This window comes from Alligator sinensis, unplaced genomic scaffold (genome assembly GCF_000455745.1).
Source record: "Alligator sinensis unplaced genomic scaffold, ASM45574v1 scaffold28_1, whole genome shotgun sequence".
Classification (NCBI taxonomy): domain Eukaryota; kingdom Metazoa; phylum Chordata; order Crocodylia; family Alligatoridae; genus Alligator; species Alligator sinensis.
In genome coordinates this window covers 504,809-522,909 of record NW_005842133.1, presented here as the reverse complement: position 1 = coordinate 522,909, position 18,101 = coordinate 504,809, and the positions used below count along the sequence as shown (strand labels likewise).

General features: G+C 40.1%; 1 protein-coding gene across 5 annotated transcripts in view; it reads left to right on the top strand.

Annotated features, from left to right (window-relative positions):
* FGFR2 (fibroblast growth factor receptor 2) overlaps positions 1-18,101 on the top strand; it is a 100,313-nt gene that overhangs the window by 78,206 nt on the left and 4,006 nt on the right. For all 5 annotated transcript variants that reach the window (XM_006025109.3, XM_025205887.1, XM_006025110.3 and 2 more), the window contains exons 9-16: positions 1,062-1,213; positions 4,540-4,661; positions 5,342-5,452; positions 6,684-6,874; positions 10,762-10,884; positions 12,252-12,322; positions 13,966-14,103; positions 15,955-16,060. In XM_006025109.3, coding sequence (XP_006025171.1) covers positions 1,062-1,213; positions 4,540-4,661; positions 5,342-5,452; positions 6,684-6,874; positions 10,762-10,884; positions 12,252-12,322; positions 13,966-14,103; positions 15,955-16,060 — 1,014 coding nt within the window. The remainder of the gene's footprint in view (positions 1-1,061; positions 1,214-4,539; positions 4,662-5,341; positions 5,453-6,683; positions 6,875-10,761; positions 10,885-12,251; positions 12,323-13,965; positions 14,104-15,954; positions 16,061-18,101) is intronic.

The following is an 18,101-nucleotide window of genomic DNA, read 5'->3' as shown; positions in this document are numbered from 1 at the left end:
TCAAAATGGAACATTTCATTAACATTGATGATTTTTGGTGAAAAACTTGTTTTATGCAAAAAATCCATTTTTCAGTGAGGCAAAGAAAAAGGAAAAAGTTTTCCTAGCTTAATGGTTAGCTTGGAGAGCAATGATTAAATGTTCTCAGGAAAGCTGCAAAGAATGAGTTTGAATCCTGCTCCAAACTTGTGATGAAGGCTGCTTCCAGTTGAACCAGTTGTAAAAGGACTCCTGGTCATTTGGGAAGTTCCCTTGGCTACATAGAAACTTATGTATCTTTACTATGCTAGGCTAATGGGATGCTGCCTGAACATGTTGGTGATATCCTGACCCCATGGAAATTTATAGCAAAACGTCTGTTGACTCTAGTGAGGCCTGACATTTTCCCTTTACTTGCTTTGGGTTATTTGTTTGTTTGTTTTAGGAGAATGGTATTTTTTTTACTTTGTATATATATGTTGCATGGTGCCACAAGTGACCCTAGGTGTGCTGTGTTATAAATATTATAATTATGTTCATCCAAAGAGGTATTGCTTTGAAACTTTCCCCACAGACTTTCTGAGTTCTGCTGAGTTCTCAAACTTCTCGTGCATAGTGAGCCCAGTTTAGCACCAAGTAATTAATTGTTCTTAAAAAAATAAAAATGTGTCCCTTTATGTCCAGGGTTTTTTTTTTTTTTGGGGGGGGGGGGGGTTGGTTCTTTTTTTTTAAGTTGGGGTGGCGGGGCATAACTCTGACTATATGTGTTTCAATGTCATCATTTAAAGAAAGGGAGAGGAGAACTGATGTGAACTTGGTTAATGGTGAGTGGTTATACACCTGTAGTTCCATCTGTGCACAACCATTCTCTTTTATTGGTAACTGAATTAGTGATAGTACTTTATATAAAAGGGAAGAAAAATATGTAAAAAATTATACTGGCATTTTTATTGTGGTTTCAAACCACTATTTTTTTCTTAGTGCCTTTTATATCAGCTGGCTTAGTTATCATTTACTGCCATTGTCCAATAGCTGGGCCAAGACTACATCTTCTGTTTTTGCATCTTGTATTCCAACAACAGGTGTCTGCAGATTCTAGCTCCTCCATGAACTCCAACACACCTCTAGTAAGAATAACCACTCGCCTCTCCTCAACGGCAGATGCCCCAATGCTGGCAGGCGTCTCTGAGTATGAACTGCCAGAAGACCCCAAATGGGAATTTCCCAGAGATAAGTAAGTACATTTGCTTCCGCTATTACCATTGAAATATATTGGAGAGTCATGTAAATCCCCTGAGGAGGCTTTCTTTCCAACTTCCACAAGGATTATTTTTGCTGTATGCTTTTTTCCTAATACAAACAAATGAAAACACCAGGTACCTGAATCCTTGCTAAACATCAGATGCAGTTCTTTGAAATCAAAGTTAGTATGGACACCAAATTTTATGTGTAGAATAAGTTCAAAAATTTCAGATGTCCTGGAGGGACATTTGGATGTTTGGAATTCACCTGTAGAAAGTTTTAGTAAACTCCTGTAGCAAACTGGTTAGTCGTTAAGAAGCAGATTTTAATTTTGAATTAATAGTGTATATACAACATGGATCATCAATGGGTATTATCATATTATCAATAGTTAAAGCAATCAGACCCACACAATTTATCCATGAAATATTCCTAATCATCAGTGATGACTATCAAAGACCTTTTTCTTAATATAGTAATGTAGAGGTATCTTTTTGGTTTAAAACTGTTACAAAGCATAATTAAATGTGATATATTCAGATTTATCTGTCAAAATCTATTCAGTTGAAATTAGGTTTAGTGTATATAAGAAGGGGACGGGAGGAGAGGGGTGTAGCAGCAGTCCAGTTAAGGTCTCTCCATACTTTCCCAAGTGTCAATTCCAGGTCCTGTCTTGTGCCAAGATCACTCCCAGTCATCCCAGCTATAAATGGACAGGTTATTTAGGGAAGGTTGTTCAAGGGAGTCTATGGCCAGACATGAGGGGACCTACATTACTTTCTCATGTTCTGATGTATCCAGTCCAGCTGCTGTTGGCTACAGAAACCAACATACCTTAATAATACTAGCATTATAGGCTGTGAGGCTCAGGACATTTTGTTGAGCAAGATGAGTAGGAGCATAATTTAAACTATAAACATCATCCTGAATATAAAATGTACACATGTAAGAGATAATATTAATACAAGCATATTGTAATTGTGTAATTGTGTAATTTAAGCATATATTAGAGTTAATATTAATTTTAAAAAAATATTGGAGGAAATGACCTAATTTAACTATGAACAGCTTTCTCTGAAAGCTCAGTATTATGAACTTAGATGGAAGAGCTGTAATCGCATACATTTTGACAACCGTTATGGAAATTATTTAATTTTGTAGCTGAAAACCAGTGCAATACACTGTAATTGCCACCTGCAATATTCTAGTCAACAGTGAGGGCCAGTATACATAATTTTGTCAGCCCTCACCCTTGGGGGAATACACTACATGCGGAAAATGTTAGTGTGCTAAACATTTAAAAACAGCATTGAGCACAAATGTAGGTGGAGCGGGTTTCCAATGAAAGGAGGCTATTTAGAGGCAGTTTATTAGGTTGCGGGGAGCAGGCACACAATGAAAGGATTGTTACACTCGTGCTAGCAGTGCAAGAACACATAAATTAACCATTTTCCAATGCAAATGTTTGGTCTCTGCCAAGATCTTAAATTCAATTTAAATTCTGGATAAATTGCAGAATGACCTCAGCGTAGCATACGCTGCCCTTCGGTCTTTGCACCTTTTCAAACTGGTATGCGCTTTAAAAACAGGCACACAGTGTGCTGTTGCATTTTTGACAGTATTAAGGCAATATTTTTAAAGGGTCTCTGAAATTCCCCAGCAAAAATTCTTTCTATTATTAGCTGTGTTATATCCAAGGAGACAGGTGGGTTTTTCATACGATTTAGCGTTGGTCTTATCTCCCCCTCTTGATGCGAATATTAAAACCCTCTTTTACCTCCGTTGGGAGTAGATGTAAACCTATGATCAAAGCTTTGCTCCCTATGTCTGTTCATATTAAGTGGTTGCAGCTCCCCGTCCTTGTGAGCTTTTTTGGTAAGTTACTTCTTTCTCAGTCTAGATTGTAATCTCTTTAAGTGAGCAACAGCAATGAACTCCTGGAGTGGTTTCCTTGACTGCTTCAGCAGAACCATCTGTTAAGGAATATGTTGTTCCACCTGAGTAAAGGCATCAGAATCTGGCCTTAAGCTATTTGGCCAGAATTTGGCTATTTATTATTTGTCAAGGCTGATCACTACCTTCCTGGGCATTGTTTGATTATACATGGGACCCATTTTTTTTTTCAGATCTCATTGTTTTGAAATCTTTTTATTTATTTGTCAGATTTGAGATTTCAGACTGCTTGTTAGTGGGCTTTGCTACCAGATAAATCTTGGCCAGGCTTCATTTTGCCCACGTTGGTAAAATAGGTACCGATTGTTCTTACCGTGATAGCTCAGCTAGAATCAGACTTCATGTTCCCAATTCCTGCTCCCCATTAAGCCAGGATCTGGGGCTGTCCTCTGTGTCTCATGACATCTGGGACCACAAAAAGCATACAGCAAAGAAATAGTGTCCCGGTAGCCTCTATACTAGGTAAAGGTAACACTCAATTTCTTCCCATGCAGGATCAAGATATCGGTTGTCACATCCTCACTCTCCTCTTCGCTAGTTGTTTGATTGTCATTGTCATATTCCTGTAATCTCACCTTCTCCCATGATTTTCCTTCTTTTTTTCACAAGGAGAAGGTTGTCTGACTGCCCTGATATCCACAAGTGGGAGAAATGTGGGTTATACTTACCTCGCACTGTCCACTGGATCATTGTGTCTGTCCTATCTATTGCCTTCAGCTGAAGAAGTCATTGGAAAGAGACCCCTTATCCCTGCCTTGAACAGGAAATGGAGAGCAAATTTTGATTTAGAATTAAATTATTTGAAAAATATGTTAATGTCTAGATTATGGCTGTATATCACATGAACCACCTGAAATGGTTCTGCAGGTGCTGGTATCATCCTGATACACACAGATTGTGCCATTTACAAATTAAGAAGCTGAACTGAAACCACACACACGCATGCAAATAAACCCCTCCTCATCACCCAGTGCTCTGGCTAGAAAAGAAAATAACTGTATTATAGCGATGTGAAAAGTTCTGTTGTTGTTTGGTTGCATCATTTTTTTTAGGAAATTGCACTCGGTATTGTGAGCCCTGCACATCTGCCCAAATGTGGTCTCTGTTATTACAAGTAAAAATGGAGTTTAAAAACTGTGTTTAGTTAACTGTTCTGCCTGTGTTAGCCTCTCGCTGTACTGTCACTACACAAACATACTAGAGTGCGCATGAAAACTAGTCTGCACAAGAGTTTCATTAGTTCCATGTGATAAATGCTTCATGCTACAGCAAGTTGTTGAAAGCTTTTTATACGGAGCTCTGGAATTTCACTGGTTCCATCCCTTTACCAGATGCTGTGTGCTAATCCCCTGTTTACACCTCTAGGCTGACGCTAGGTAAACCCCTTGGGGAAGGTTGCTTTGGGCAAGTTGTCATGGCAGAAGCGGTGGGAATCGATAAAGACAGGCCGAAAGAAGCAGTTACTGTGGCGGTGAAGATGTTGAAAGGTAAAAAGATTGGAGGGGGTTGGAGATTTGGGGGGCGGGATCGAGGTGGTAATTTTTATCAAGAATGTTTCTTTTGTTGCCTCTGAACTCAATAATTGTAGAGGGTCAGGGTTCACATAGTTGACCTCAGCCTTCAGCAGTTTTCAGTATAAATCAGTGCTTTTGACAGCCTATTTATCTTTAGCAATTTGTATTTACAAGCAAATCAATGTATTGTTAGAAATTGTTTGGTTCTTGTCTCTGATACAAGTAAATCCACAGTTGGTATATATTTAGGTAGGTGATCACAATTTTCCATTTCTGGATATATACGTATTACTAATTTAGTTATAAGGTTAGTTTTTAGAGAAGGCTTAGCTGTTAATGTGCTTGAAAGTCCAGAGCAGCTTATATAATTTCAAGGCAGTTTTCCCATATTCTTTGGCTCCTCTTAAAATGTTACAGAAGGGAGTTGGTGGGCCAGACTGTATCTGGAGAGTGGAACAGCTGCTTAATGGGTCACGTGATTTTTGTCACATGACACAAATCCTAAAAACCCACGTGTATTTCTAAACGTGCAAGACGTAGACGGCATCACACTGCCTGATAAATGTCTAATGGGCTCCACTGAAGTTCTTCCAGTTGCTGACTGTATGTGGCAGTCCAGAAAACATGAGCTGAACTTGTTGTGACTTGTGTAGATGATGCTACAGAAAAAGATCTGTCTGACCTGGTGTCAGAAATGGAGATGATGAAGATGATCGGGAAGCACAAAAATATCATCAATCTTCTTGGAGCCTGCACACAGGATGGTGAGTACATAACAGAAAGCTGCCCAGCATGCTCACTCAAACAGGCCTTGAAAAAAAATCTCATTTATTATCATTTTTTCAAGAATTCTTTCTTCAGGAAACAGACATGCTGTGATGGGACTTTTAAATATTTCTTCAGCTTAGCAGCAATATTTCCCCCTTCTGTATCTGATTATAAAGATGCTGTGAAGCTTTTTATGTTAAGAGGGACTGCATTGTGTGAAAGCTTTTTTAACTTATTTTGGCTTTTCTAGTAGTTTTGCACACCTGTCAATCCTAAGAAACGTGTCCCTTTTAAACTTGGAATGGCTAGCTTAGCTTTATGATACGTGTGTCCAATCACTCTGTTAATTGAAGCTAATTATGAGCTATGAGGCTGATCAGAACTGTGACAGGAAAATTAACATCTTTGGAAAAGCAGTTACACCTTTTCTGGGGGGTTATGTTGTTTTTGCAGTGAAAATATTTTAGGTCAGAAGTCGGAGTGGTCTGGAGAGAATAATCTTTGAGCTGTGATTTAGGTGCTTCGAAATTCTTATCCAGGGCCTCTCCGACTGATTTGCTCTGTACTGGGTCAAGTTAATTACTGCTGTCATTGCCTCAATTCCTCATCTTTAATTTAACTCCTGATTTAATTTTAGAATGTACTAATTTAACAGGGCTCTTGTGAGGATTAGATAATGAATGCTTGTACAGCACTACAGGAATGAAAAGCACAATAAAAGACCTTGTATTTCACTCTTAATCATGGGTTGGCAACCTGCGACCCACAGACCAGATCAAGCCGACCAAGGATGGTGTGCAGGCTGAGCAGCTGGGATCTCGGTGGCAATTCTGGGGGAAGCAGAGCAGTCGTGTTTCTCTGCCCCAAACAGATTTTCTGCAGCACTGCCCCAGCCTTCCCTGCCCTCTCTTGTGCCCCGTTACTGCAGCTGTTGCTTCTCTTGCTGCTAAATTTGTCACTGGTTGGAATTGGTGGCTACTGGAATCAGTGGTGTAGACTAAGAGTCAGCAGCAACTGCAGTAGGACACAAGAGAGAGAGCAACCCTTGGCCTAGAGCAGGGAGGACTGGGGTGGCATCAGACAGCTCAGAGCAGGGGTAGTGGCAAGCAGTGGCACAGCTTCACACCTTGCTGCTTTATTTTGCCTTGCCACAGACACCTGGTCTAAATAATTATTTTCTTTTGCATGGGTTTGAATTCTCATCCCATATGTTCTCTTTATCTAAAGGTCCATTGTATGTGATAGTAGAATATGCTTCTAAAGGGAATCTGCGTGAATACCTGCGAGCACGGAGACCTCCTGGAATGGAATATTCGTTCGATATTAACAGGGTGCCAGAGGAACAGATGACATTCAAAGACTTAGTATCATGCACGTACCAGTTGGCAAGAGGCATGGAATACTTGGCTTCACAGAAAGTAGGTCTAGCTGGGCAAATACTCTGTAAAATACTTTGCTTACTTTAAAATAAGTTGCTTCACTTTTGTTCTCCCCTGTTTGTCTTGGAGAATGTATTTACCAATAGAAAGGCCCCAATCCAGCGAGGTCCTTAACTGTGCACTTGATAGGCTTTATTGGTCTCAGGGGCACCACTTGCGTTCAAAGTTTAAATTAGGTTCAAGTATCTTGCAAAGCAAGGGCCGAGACCAGATAATTTAAAGTAAATATTGGAGTGTATTTGCCTAAAATGAACTTTGAATTCATAAGCACAGGTACTTGCTAGGTAAGCACTACGTTCCCTCCATTTGGGAATAACGCTACACCAGGTGTCCTATGTTTCCAATCAAAGCTATAAACCCAGCTCAAATATTGAATATGCAATATAAATGGAGTCTGTTATCAAAATTATTTGCCTAATGATAACAAATGGTATTAAAACATTGTAAAGTGTTTGTGGGGAATTTGTGAAGGGAGGAAACAGCAAAAGCAAATTGAATAAATTATTTGTTGAAAATGATGCGCTCAACTACCTGAAACCAGTACTTGTAAGAAAAACAAACTTATTTACTCTACCCTAGAGACCTATTTCTGGTAAAACCTTCTATAACTAGGGCCTTGGATTAAATTAGAATTAGGAAACCCGTAAATGGTACCATATAACCAGCTCTGTAAACAGACCATATTGCCAAGTTAATGAAAGATATTCATTAAAGTGGATTGTGTTTGAGACTTGTGGTGAGATTCTCAGAGGCAGTGAGCATTTCCTGCAAGGTGCTGAGCAGATTATGGGCCCCTTGTTAGTTCACTGGGCTAGGGCTGTTTTGCAACCACCAAGAATAATGAAGCATCCAATCCTGCTGCACACAGACCTATTCAGTTTAATTACGTGTGTGTATATTCCAGTACAAATCTGATAGCAGGTGAAGTGTCCAAATGTGTTTTTACCTGTGTATTTTAGAAAGGATAAAAGCCAAATTACAACAAGAGAAACTGGAAAGGAAGCAGGTCACCCGTGTGAAACTGACTGGCTAATGGATTAAGTGTGAATGTAGGATTAGGCAATGTACCCTAGGGCACCCATCTTGAAGAAACACTTTACTAAGGATGAGCTGTGATCTTGTAGTACAGGGTGTCCAGCCAAAAAAGCAGGCAATCACTATGAAAGGATAATTAAAAAAGAATAAAAAATCCAAGCATCTGGACTGGCACATTTCTGTGAACATGGGTGTGCCCCAGGAGCACAGACACTGGAATGCTCTTATAGCTTATTGCCAAAAAAGCATGCATCCATAGGAAAGGAATGGCATCCTTCAGCCAGTCCCCATCCAGGAGGAGCTGATCAGTGCAGTGCAGAACTGACAGAAGGTAAAGCATTACACAAGGTTGAGAGCAGAGAGAAAACAAAGGGAGTATATACTAGGACTATGCATTCCGGTTTTTCAAATATCTCACTATTTACATTTGTATTTCACTAGCTCTTTCCCCCTCAGGGAGCCATTTGTTGAGCTGAAATAATAAAAGCTGATCTTCTCACGGTATTTCCACCATCCAGGAACTAAAACACCGTGAGAAGACCAGCTCTCTTGTTGTTTCAACCCAATGAATGGCTCGCCGAGGCATTAAAAAAAATAGCATGAAAAATGTAAATGCAAATACAAGGAACTTCTGGTCAACACCCATAGTACGCAGGCTTTATGAGTTAAATTTTCAAAAGTACCAAAGAGACGTGAGAGCACAAGTCTGGTTTTTCAGAAGGGTCTTGGAAGTCAAAGGCTCACTGACTTCGAGGCTTCTATGTGGCTTTGGTACTTTTGCAAATGGGATATAGAAACAGACATTTCTGAAGATGTTTTTTCAGTTCCTTTGAATACTGTCTCTTCTAATTCCTAAAGCACACTGCTGAAAGTGTGTCGTTTTACCAAGCATAGTTTGAGAATCACTTGGATCAACTCATTAAGGACACAGAGTACATTAGTAATGGAGAGGACTGATCAGATTTTGCTCTCAGCGGTAGCAGCGTTTGGTGGAATTTTTCACTTTGCAACGTTGATGAGAAAACAAAGATGATCCGAATTTCTGTTAGCAATAGGTGCTGGAGCTCCTGTGAGCAGAGGTCCCTGATCTGAGATTACCTTAGATCAATGATTTTCAACCAGGGTGCATCAGCTTGGGGGTGTCCTGAGGTCCTTTCACGGGTGCCATGCACTGTTGGCACTGTTAGGTGTACAAACATTATTCACAAGATTAAACCCATACATTTAAAGTGGAAACCCGTAGTGCTAAAGACATTCTGCTGTGTTGTGGTCTTTCAGATTTCTTTGCAACAGAAAACTTTCTCTCTTTTTTTTCTGCATTCCAAAAATGAGTGAGAACCTAAGAGCTAGGGGTGCCTTGAGTCACATGAGGAGGAGCCTAACATCTAAACAGATTGAAAACCACTAGATTGTGCAGGAATGGTGGGCAGAGAACCTTCCACTGAGCTAGAAACCTCTTAGGAGTAGTCAGGTGCAAAACCTGATTTCCAGACAGCCTCTTCTGAAGGTTGGTTTTATGTATCCACAAATGCAATTAGTGAGGTCACCTATGCTAACATAGGGAAGCGCAGAAGATAGGCAGGCCTACCTTTACCTATAGAGGGTAAGAAATCACAGGGAACTCCCAAGCTATGCTATAGCATATAAGATCCAGCTGATATGGTAGAATTCAGCTAATGGTTTTGTCTTCTGTGCCAGGAGGTTGCATATGCCAGCATCAAAAGCAGTCACAGAAGAATAATCCAAAATAATAGAAAAAGGGTTAAGATATCTAGCTCCAGCAGAAGTAGGACATGCTGGGGAGAAATGCAAGCGGAATGTTTCTTAACAGGTCTTTGATGTCACCTTGTATTACTCATGATACAGCTGCTTTAACCGAGTAGGGGTAACCATAGCAGCCAAAATTTCCTCTCCAGGCTTGGAAAAGATCAATTGCAAATTTTCAGGAGTGCCGATGTGAAGAAGAACACAACTGAGATTGGGAGAATTTTGCAGGGGGCTTCTAAAAACCAAACGGACTGCAGCAGATCGTATCCACCATTTTAGACTGGTGGACAAAATAAGGACACACCGTAAATACATGTTTACTTTCTAGACCAGTGGTTTTCAACCTCTTTTCATTTGCAGACCCCCTACACAATTTTGAATGGAGGTGCAGATCCCTTTGAATTTTTTGTGTGGGTGATCACACATTTTTGATTGATCGTAGTCGTCTTTCGCAGACCACTTAGACATAGTCTGTGGACTCCACGGGGTCCGTGAACTGCTCTAAACTACTGCTCTAGGCCCACAGAGCATGTCACAATCAGTTCTTTACCAGATTATATTGTTTTTATTCCAAACTCTTAGGTTCAAGTGGTTGCATTGATCTAGGCTGTCAGTTTGGAGCCACATAAATCCAATATAATTTGAGGAATCCATAGTAATAAAACACTCAGTAACAAGATTTATAATAAAAATCTGGAAAACCTGTATTGGAGCAGCCTAGACTGGGGATAGTGAAGCAGCTTTGGTTCAGTTTGGCTAAGCAGTCAAGCCTCCCTTTGCTGCAAAGCTGAGCTGTAAATTTCCTAAAGACGGGCTTTTCTGAGCAATTTCTAGGTTTTAGAGCTGCTCTGAAGATCAATTCTAAAAACTGGAAACGCTGAAAAAAATAGTTATTACAATCATCCCCCCTGTGCCCTTTGCTTGATCATGTTATCATAATTATATGACTTTCTCACCCTTTAAACTGTAGAAGAAATTAGAAATGTCACCACTTGTTAGAAATAATTTCACTTTTTAAAACTATGTATCTTCTGTTCAGTAATTTTCCCCTCCTCCTTTTTCAGTGCATTCATCGGGATTTAGCAGCAAGAAATGTTTTGGTAACTGAAAACAATGTAATGAAAATAGCAGACTTTGGCTTGGCCAGAGACATCAACAATATAGATTATTACAAAAAGACTACTAATGTAAGTGGATGGTTTTCTTATCGTTGGAACCAAGCGTTTCGTTAAATAATTCATTTGAAGTACTGTGATTCTAATCCTAATGGACTTCTTGTACAGCAGCCTAACTTTTAATCACAGAGAAGAAAATAGTAATCAAGGGCATAAGTGTCTCTGTCCCCTCTTATTGAGCAACGAAGGTTATCTTTCTACATAACCTGAGAGAAGATATGTATTATGCAATTCTCTATAAGTGATAAAACGAAGTATTACTTTTCACTGGGCTTGAGACACAGCCCATTGAAATGGATGGCAAGATTCCTATTGATTTCAATACACTTTGCATCAGGCACAAGGTCTCTGAAAACGTGTAGTAAACAGTACAATGTTTCCTTTATAGTGCCTGGCTACTGCATGTTGCTGTATATATTTCTGTCTGGACTTGTATTGCAGGCAGACTTGTAAACATAGTATGGCAATGGCAGCAAAGTGGGGGTTGAAAAGCTGTTAAAACGGTGTTCATTTTCCACATTGCTGTTGCTGCTGTCTGACCTTCAGCAAAGCAGATAGGTTCCTAATGTCCAAAAAGACCATTATTTGAGCTAATTAATATGAGACACCTTGTACCTGTTTTTTCAGAAGTCCTGAGTAACCACAATTTCATTTGAAGTGCTTTCAAAATTCCTGATGCAATTGGCTGCATCTCTGCAGAGAATTGGTTATGAAGATGTATTCCTTTAAATTGTTAATTGGTGAAAATAACTTGCACATGTACACTCACAGGGACACCAGGCTTTCTACAGGCACTCCCATACCAGTTGTGGTGAAGGAAGTGAAACATCTTCTCAATTCCAGATCACAAATCCCAGATCGCATGCAGATTTGTCGCTGGAAATGCAAAGGCTACAGGCCTATGTAGTTCCTCTGCCCACCATGCAGGGATTTGGCCTATGGGGAGCAAGTAAATCCAACAGCCCTGACCTCGCTTGTTCAACTTCTCTCTCCACTGGCCTGTTTGTTAAAGATTTATTAACATACATCTGTTTATGGAGGACCCATGTGGAATGACCTTGTTCACATTAGACTACTGACCCCTCTCCTCCTCCTGCTCCCATCAGTGGACAATGTGGGAGTTAAATGGGCATGAACTTACATGCCACTTATTTGATCCCAGGATGCTAGAGAGAGGAGAGTCTTGTGTTTTCTGATATCTGATAGCACAGAGGTAAACTGTGAGCTGGTGGGGGTGGTGGTTTCAGCAGACCGTTGACCTCTAGTTATTTATGTTTAAGAATAAATTAATATTTTTACAAATCCATCATGGAAACTGCCTTGTAAATTGCTACAGTTTTAATGTACTGATTCTTATTTTTCCCCTTTTCTACTGCCAGGGCCGGCTGCCTGTGAAGTGGATGGCTCCAGAAGCCCTGTTCGATAGAGTTTACACACATCAAAGTGATGTGTGAGTAACTTCATTTAATCATTTAACCTTTCTACTTCAGCCATTTTTTTTTTTAAGGGACAGCTTTGAAAATCTTCATGTATATTTTCTTCCTGCTTTTTTTTAACCTTAAACTGTCTGTGTTTACTGTCTGTGTTTCACATGTTCATAAAAGAGCGGGAGTCACCCTTAGAAAGTGAGGATTTTATGGTAGACTGCTAGCCAATGCTCTGTTACTAATCTGCCTGGCTTCAAAGCGCTCGAAAAGTGGAAAACGCTAACCTCCTTCCGCCAATGTGGAAGTTTCCCCTTCTTGAACTTATTTACAGATAGGCAGCTACAAAGCACCTATCTAATTTGCTCGAACTTCCTTCAATTTTTTTAATGGTCCTGAATCTTTTTTGTTCAAAATTTTTGTTAAAAATAGGCAAGATATATATAGAACACAATGCTTTCACTTAAAACATTTGTTTTAGTTTTAGAAGTATTGCTTTTGTCATGTAGAATCCTTGCAGTAGAAAGAACTTTTAAAGCTAGAACAACCCTTTTAAGTGTGCGTTCTGAAGCTAGCTGACATGACCTCTTGAGGTTTATTCCACTTATCAGTATTTTTATTTTCTGTCTAATATTCACATCCCTTATGCTGGGATTGATTTTTTTTTTTTTTTTTAAGACCAGAGTTCCCATGCTTGGGCTATCAGAAAAAAACATTTTTTCCTGTCATTTTTGAAGCTCAGAACTGATTTACAATATTCCTAAATGCTGAGTTAAGAAGAGCTTTATTGAGTACTGATGGAAATTTCTTTTTTTTTTTTTATGGCGATACCATGGAGGACTGGACTGTAACAAAAGTATGAAAAGTAGGAAAGGTTTTGCATGTTAATATAAGGTTAAAAAAGGAGGATATGGAGGTACAAAGAGCTGGATCAGAATGCTTGAAGTTTTGTGCCTTCATATCTACTTGGATTTACAGGACTGCAAGAACCATGTGAAATACATGAGGAGCTTCAGGATTAAAGCAAATGGATAAGATTTTTTTCAGTGTAACAAATGACTGTCTCAATTTTGAAGCATCTGATTTGCCAAACTGAACCTACTTGCTTTTCCACACAAGGTTCCTTAAGAGCAAAACTTTCCTGTGAAATATTTTGCTTTTTGACAAATCTACTTTTTCTGAAATGTTTCATTGAAAAATTTTGGAGCTTCTTTACTGGATGCATGTGTCAGAAATAATTTTGGCAAAGGATATAATTCCTCACAAATGGCATGGAAACTTGACCACTTGGGAGCTTGGAGAACACCAGACAAAGACCAGGAAGGCATTTAGGAAAGTGCTTATGTTGGTCCCTTTTCAATAAAGTCTGGTTAACTTTAAGCACATGTTTTTTCCTGTTGAAATCAGATGTGTAAAGTTAGGCTCTTGCTTAACTTTCATCTTTTTCTGAAGAGTGATAGGCTGCTTAGCTGGGTCTACCTGTTTCCCATGCTCATTATTGCTACACCGAGGTACCCCAGTGATATTAATGGATACAAGGAAAGATCTCAGCGTGAATCAGACTGGCAGAGCTGGGTCCTTAACTAGCAATGCTCTAGGAAGTTCCAAACATGACTAGGGTTTTCTTAAGAGGAATTTAATAATGTGCTCTTCCCTTTTTATCCCATAGTTGGTCATTTGGTGTGCTAATGTGGGAGATCTTCACTTTAGGAGGGTCACCTTATCCAGGAATTCCAGTGGAGGAACTTTTTAAGCTGCTTAAAGAAGGACATAGAATGGATAAGCCTGCCAACTGCACCAATGAACTGTAAGAACCATTATTCACTGTAAGCGGGTAGAACAGTACCCATACAATGCACTGTCACACAGTGAATGCTGATGTATTGTTCTCTCTCTCTCTCTCTCATATTATAACAATATAATTATAAAGTTATTATATTATATGTAGATATAATACACACACACAGATAGATATAGATATCTATCTATAATGTTTAGATAAAGAATATCTATCTGTGTGTGTGTGTGTGTGTGTGTGTGTGTGTGTGTGTGTATGTATATATTAGGGGTGTGCAAAGTGTTTCGTAGTTTCATAATAGTTAGGGGTCAGAAGGGACTTGATCATCTAGATCAAGATCATCATAGATCATCTAGTCTAACCCCCTGTCACTGGTTGGAGCACATGCTGGGATCACACGACCCCAGACAGGTGTTCATCCAACCTCTTAAGTGGGCAGTATTCAATTCGTATTCGGCCTGATTCGGAGGACAACAATTTGACTCATTGATTCGGATCACTGTTCTGATTCAGTTCGGCCGAATCTGAAGATTTGATTCTGATTTGAAGAATCAGCGATTCAGTCATAGGCACAGCTTTAAAGTGATTCTCAACCCAGGTGCCACAAGATCCTTTGAAGGATCTCACAAGGTGTGAGGATATAAACAGATTAAGCGCAGTCTCAGGCTTATCACTGCCTGGCCATTCTCTGCTCCCATTGCCCAGCCCCACTGTAAGGATGTAAACTTTGTATTAAATAAGTTTTGGAAATGAAGTGCCACTCAGTTCACAGAAAATTATGGAGGAATTCCTTGAGTTTAAAGAGGAGCACTTTCAGTCCGAAAAGGTTGAGAACTACTGCTTTAGGAAGTCAGAGGTTTGGGGCAGTAGCCAGCACAGACTCTAAGCCAGGGGCAGGCAATTATTTTGGGCAGAGGGCCGCTTACTGAGTTTTGGCAAGCCATTGAGGGCTGCATGACAGGCAGCCAGGGGCAGATAAATATTAATTTTCTAAATTTTTTAGGGGCCCCATGGGCCGGATAGAATGGCTTGTCGGGCGCATTTTGCCCACCCCTGCTCTAAGCTACCGCTCTGGCCCCCAGAATATTTTGCTTGGGTTAAAAATATTGGATTGCAGAGTTAATGCTACATGCCTCTGCTACAGAATTTTGAATCTACAGTCACCGGTAAAGTCAGTCCTATAATGATCTATTTCTCTGTATGTGTGTGTTCTTTTATCTATAGTATATTGCACTCTTTTTCCAGATCTGTTACAGTGCAGTATAAAGTGCTTGGCCATTTGTTCAACATAGTTCTATGTTATCTATAAATAGTCAATGGAGGGCAGGGGCGTGAAAGCGATACCATATTTATCAAAGAATCTCTCATAGCCCAAATCCATAAATGTTGTGTTTATATATGACTTTCTGCTTGCATCATTTTGTGTTCAGATCGATAAATTTGCCACCTTTACTCTCTCCTGGCTAATCCCTGCAGGTGGAACATAATAAAAGGTATTACAATGAACTTTTAGTAGAGAAGAACAAGAGTTACCTTGCATGAAGACCAAGGAGCCAAACTTGGCAAAACACTTTTGTGTTTAGGTGCATTATTGAATCAGAATCCAAATACTGTGATGTAGGTTCTTGATTTTTACTGTTGCTTGTGGTAGTGCAAAAAAGAAAAAGAAAGAAATATCATACAGTTGCTGAATCTTAAGTATTGTACAGCGCCTAGCACATTTAGGTTCTGTTCCATGACTAGGGCTCTTAGGCACTACTAGAACACACGATCAGATGATTAATAATAGTTGTGAATGAAATGACGGTCTAACTAAGATGTATGAGGTGAATTAACTCAGTGAAATGCATATTTCTGCAGCTATATGATGATGAGAGATTGCTGGCATGCAGTACCTTCACAGAGACCCACTTTTAAGCAGTTGGTAGAAGACTTGGATCGAATTCTCACTCTCACAACTAATGAGGTGTGTAAATTATTCACTCTTAAGCAGCAGATCAGAGCATATAGTTTATGAGATAGATGTAACTTATTAAATATGAAACTCAGTTCCCGTTATCTTATAATTCTATTTGTCACTTTTCCTCTGGGGTCACACACAGATAAATTATGTATCCTAATGAAACGGTGGTTTTTCTGCCTGTACGCACTGATTTATGTAAGAGAACAGAGACCTATATTAAAGCATGTTCATTTACTCATCTATGCATCTCATAAGATTTTCAGCATATCAGCATCCAGGAGATGTCAGGGGTAGGTGGGAGGGTGAATATTTATATTTCAACATTAGTTTCATGTTGGGGAGCAACGCAAAGTTCATGGTATGTTGGATTTATTATCTTAATTTGATTTTAAGCCATAGTAACTAAGACAGAAAAGAAAGCAGAGCAAATGACGAACTCTAAATTATCTGTCTGGGGGTGAATTAGGCTAACTGAAATATTTGTCTGTGAGAGAACAAAATCCCAGAGGGTTATTACCATCCACTTACTAAGACACCTTCTACCCCCATTCCAAAAATGGTGTATGACTTTTTTAAAAATCATAATGATTTTATATTTTAAAGGCCTGAAAACCTATTCCTTGTATCAAGCCATAGATTCATTCATGTATATGTAAAATTCTCTTATTGTTTAAGCATAGCTACTTCTAAGGATAATCACAGCAGTCACAACATTACTAGCACAGATTTTTAAGAGCAAAAGAAAAAGACTGAAGTAGAGCAAACTCTTTTTTGGGCTGTAACATTTTTCAGTGAAAAAATGCAGGTTCGGCAACACAAACTGCTTTGTGAATCTGTGTCAGTTTTGTCAAATTGTTCATGGGGGCGCTACAAAATTGTTTTGACATTTATTTTTGAAAATAAAAGATTTTGGCGTTTTATATTGAAAATTACTTTTGCTTTAGAAATTTCCCTCTCTGTTGCACTTTTTCTTGGGACTCTCATTCACGTAGATGAAGTCTCTTTCTGCATGATTTATATAAGAATTCAGAAGCGCCATATCTGAGGTGATCTAGCGTCTACCTGAGACTATTTAAATGTTGGGTCTTTGACTAAGTACTAAAATGCACAGAGCAGGATTCTGTATTAACCAAAGGGATAGCGCACGGGTGACTGGTGCCTCCGAAGTCTGGGGGGGCCCTAGATCACTGATGTGGGGGGTCTCCCAGCAGCCCGTTGCTGACTGGGGGAGCAGCTGATCACTGAGCCAGCAGGGAAACCAGAAGTGCATTTCCGGCAGCGCTTCCAGTTTTGTGGCTGGCGCTTCCGGGGGTGCATGGGTGATCTCAGGGGGTACATGTGCACCCCCTACGCATCGCCAACGGGATAGAGGATCTTTACACTTCCTTCTCCTCCAAATTCTGCATTGCTTCAGGAGTTTAATAGGCCTTCAGTGTAACTTTTAACAAGTTTTCAGGATTATCTTAGTTACCGAGCTCCCCATGGAGTACGGTGCTCAGGGGTGGATCCAGAAGGGGTGTGGCAATACAGTTATTCCTCTCCCCCTTTAGCTGTCACACGTGAGCACTCAGTATTGTGGGGGTCTGCTCAGAGCCCCTGTTTATGCGTGGCTCCAGAGACTGGGGGTAACTACTGCCCCCATTGCTTGTCTCCTTTTTCCCTGCTGCTTAATTTAGCAGAGAGGGAGATGCCATAGGGTCCATCCCCTGGGCTCTGGAGCCACATAAAAGCAGAGGCTCCAAACAGACTCTGCCCTGATCAGCTGCTTAGCTCAGAGTGTGGGCAGGAGCCCATGCTGAGTAGGCAGTGAGGGAAGTGCTTGCTGCATATGCATGGCACAGCCAAAGCTGGGGAGGGTGAGGGCACCTACACGTCACTTGGCACATCCGGGATCTGCTGCTGACATTGTTTCCCACAGTGCAGTATGTCAGGCTCCTCTCACCACTACCACAATCCTTCCACGCAGTCTTTTGCAAAGGAGGTCCTTGGGAGGCAGCCTCATAACTATGTTTTACCCTGCTGCACCGGGAATACTCCTTGCAGG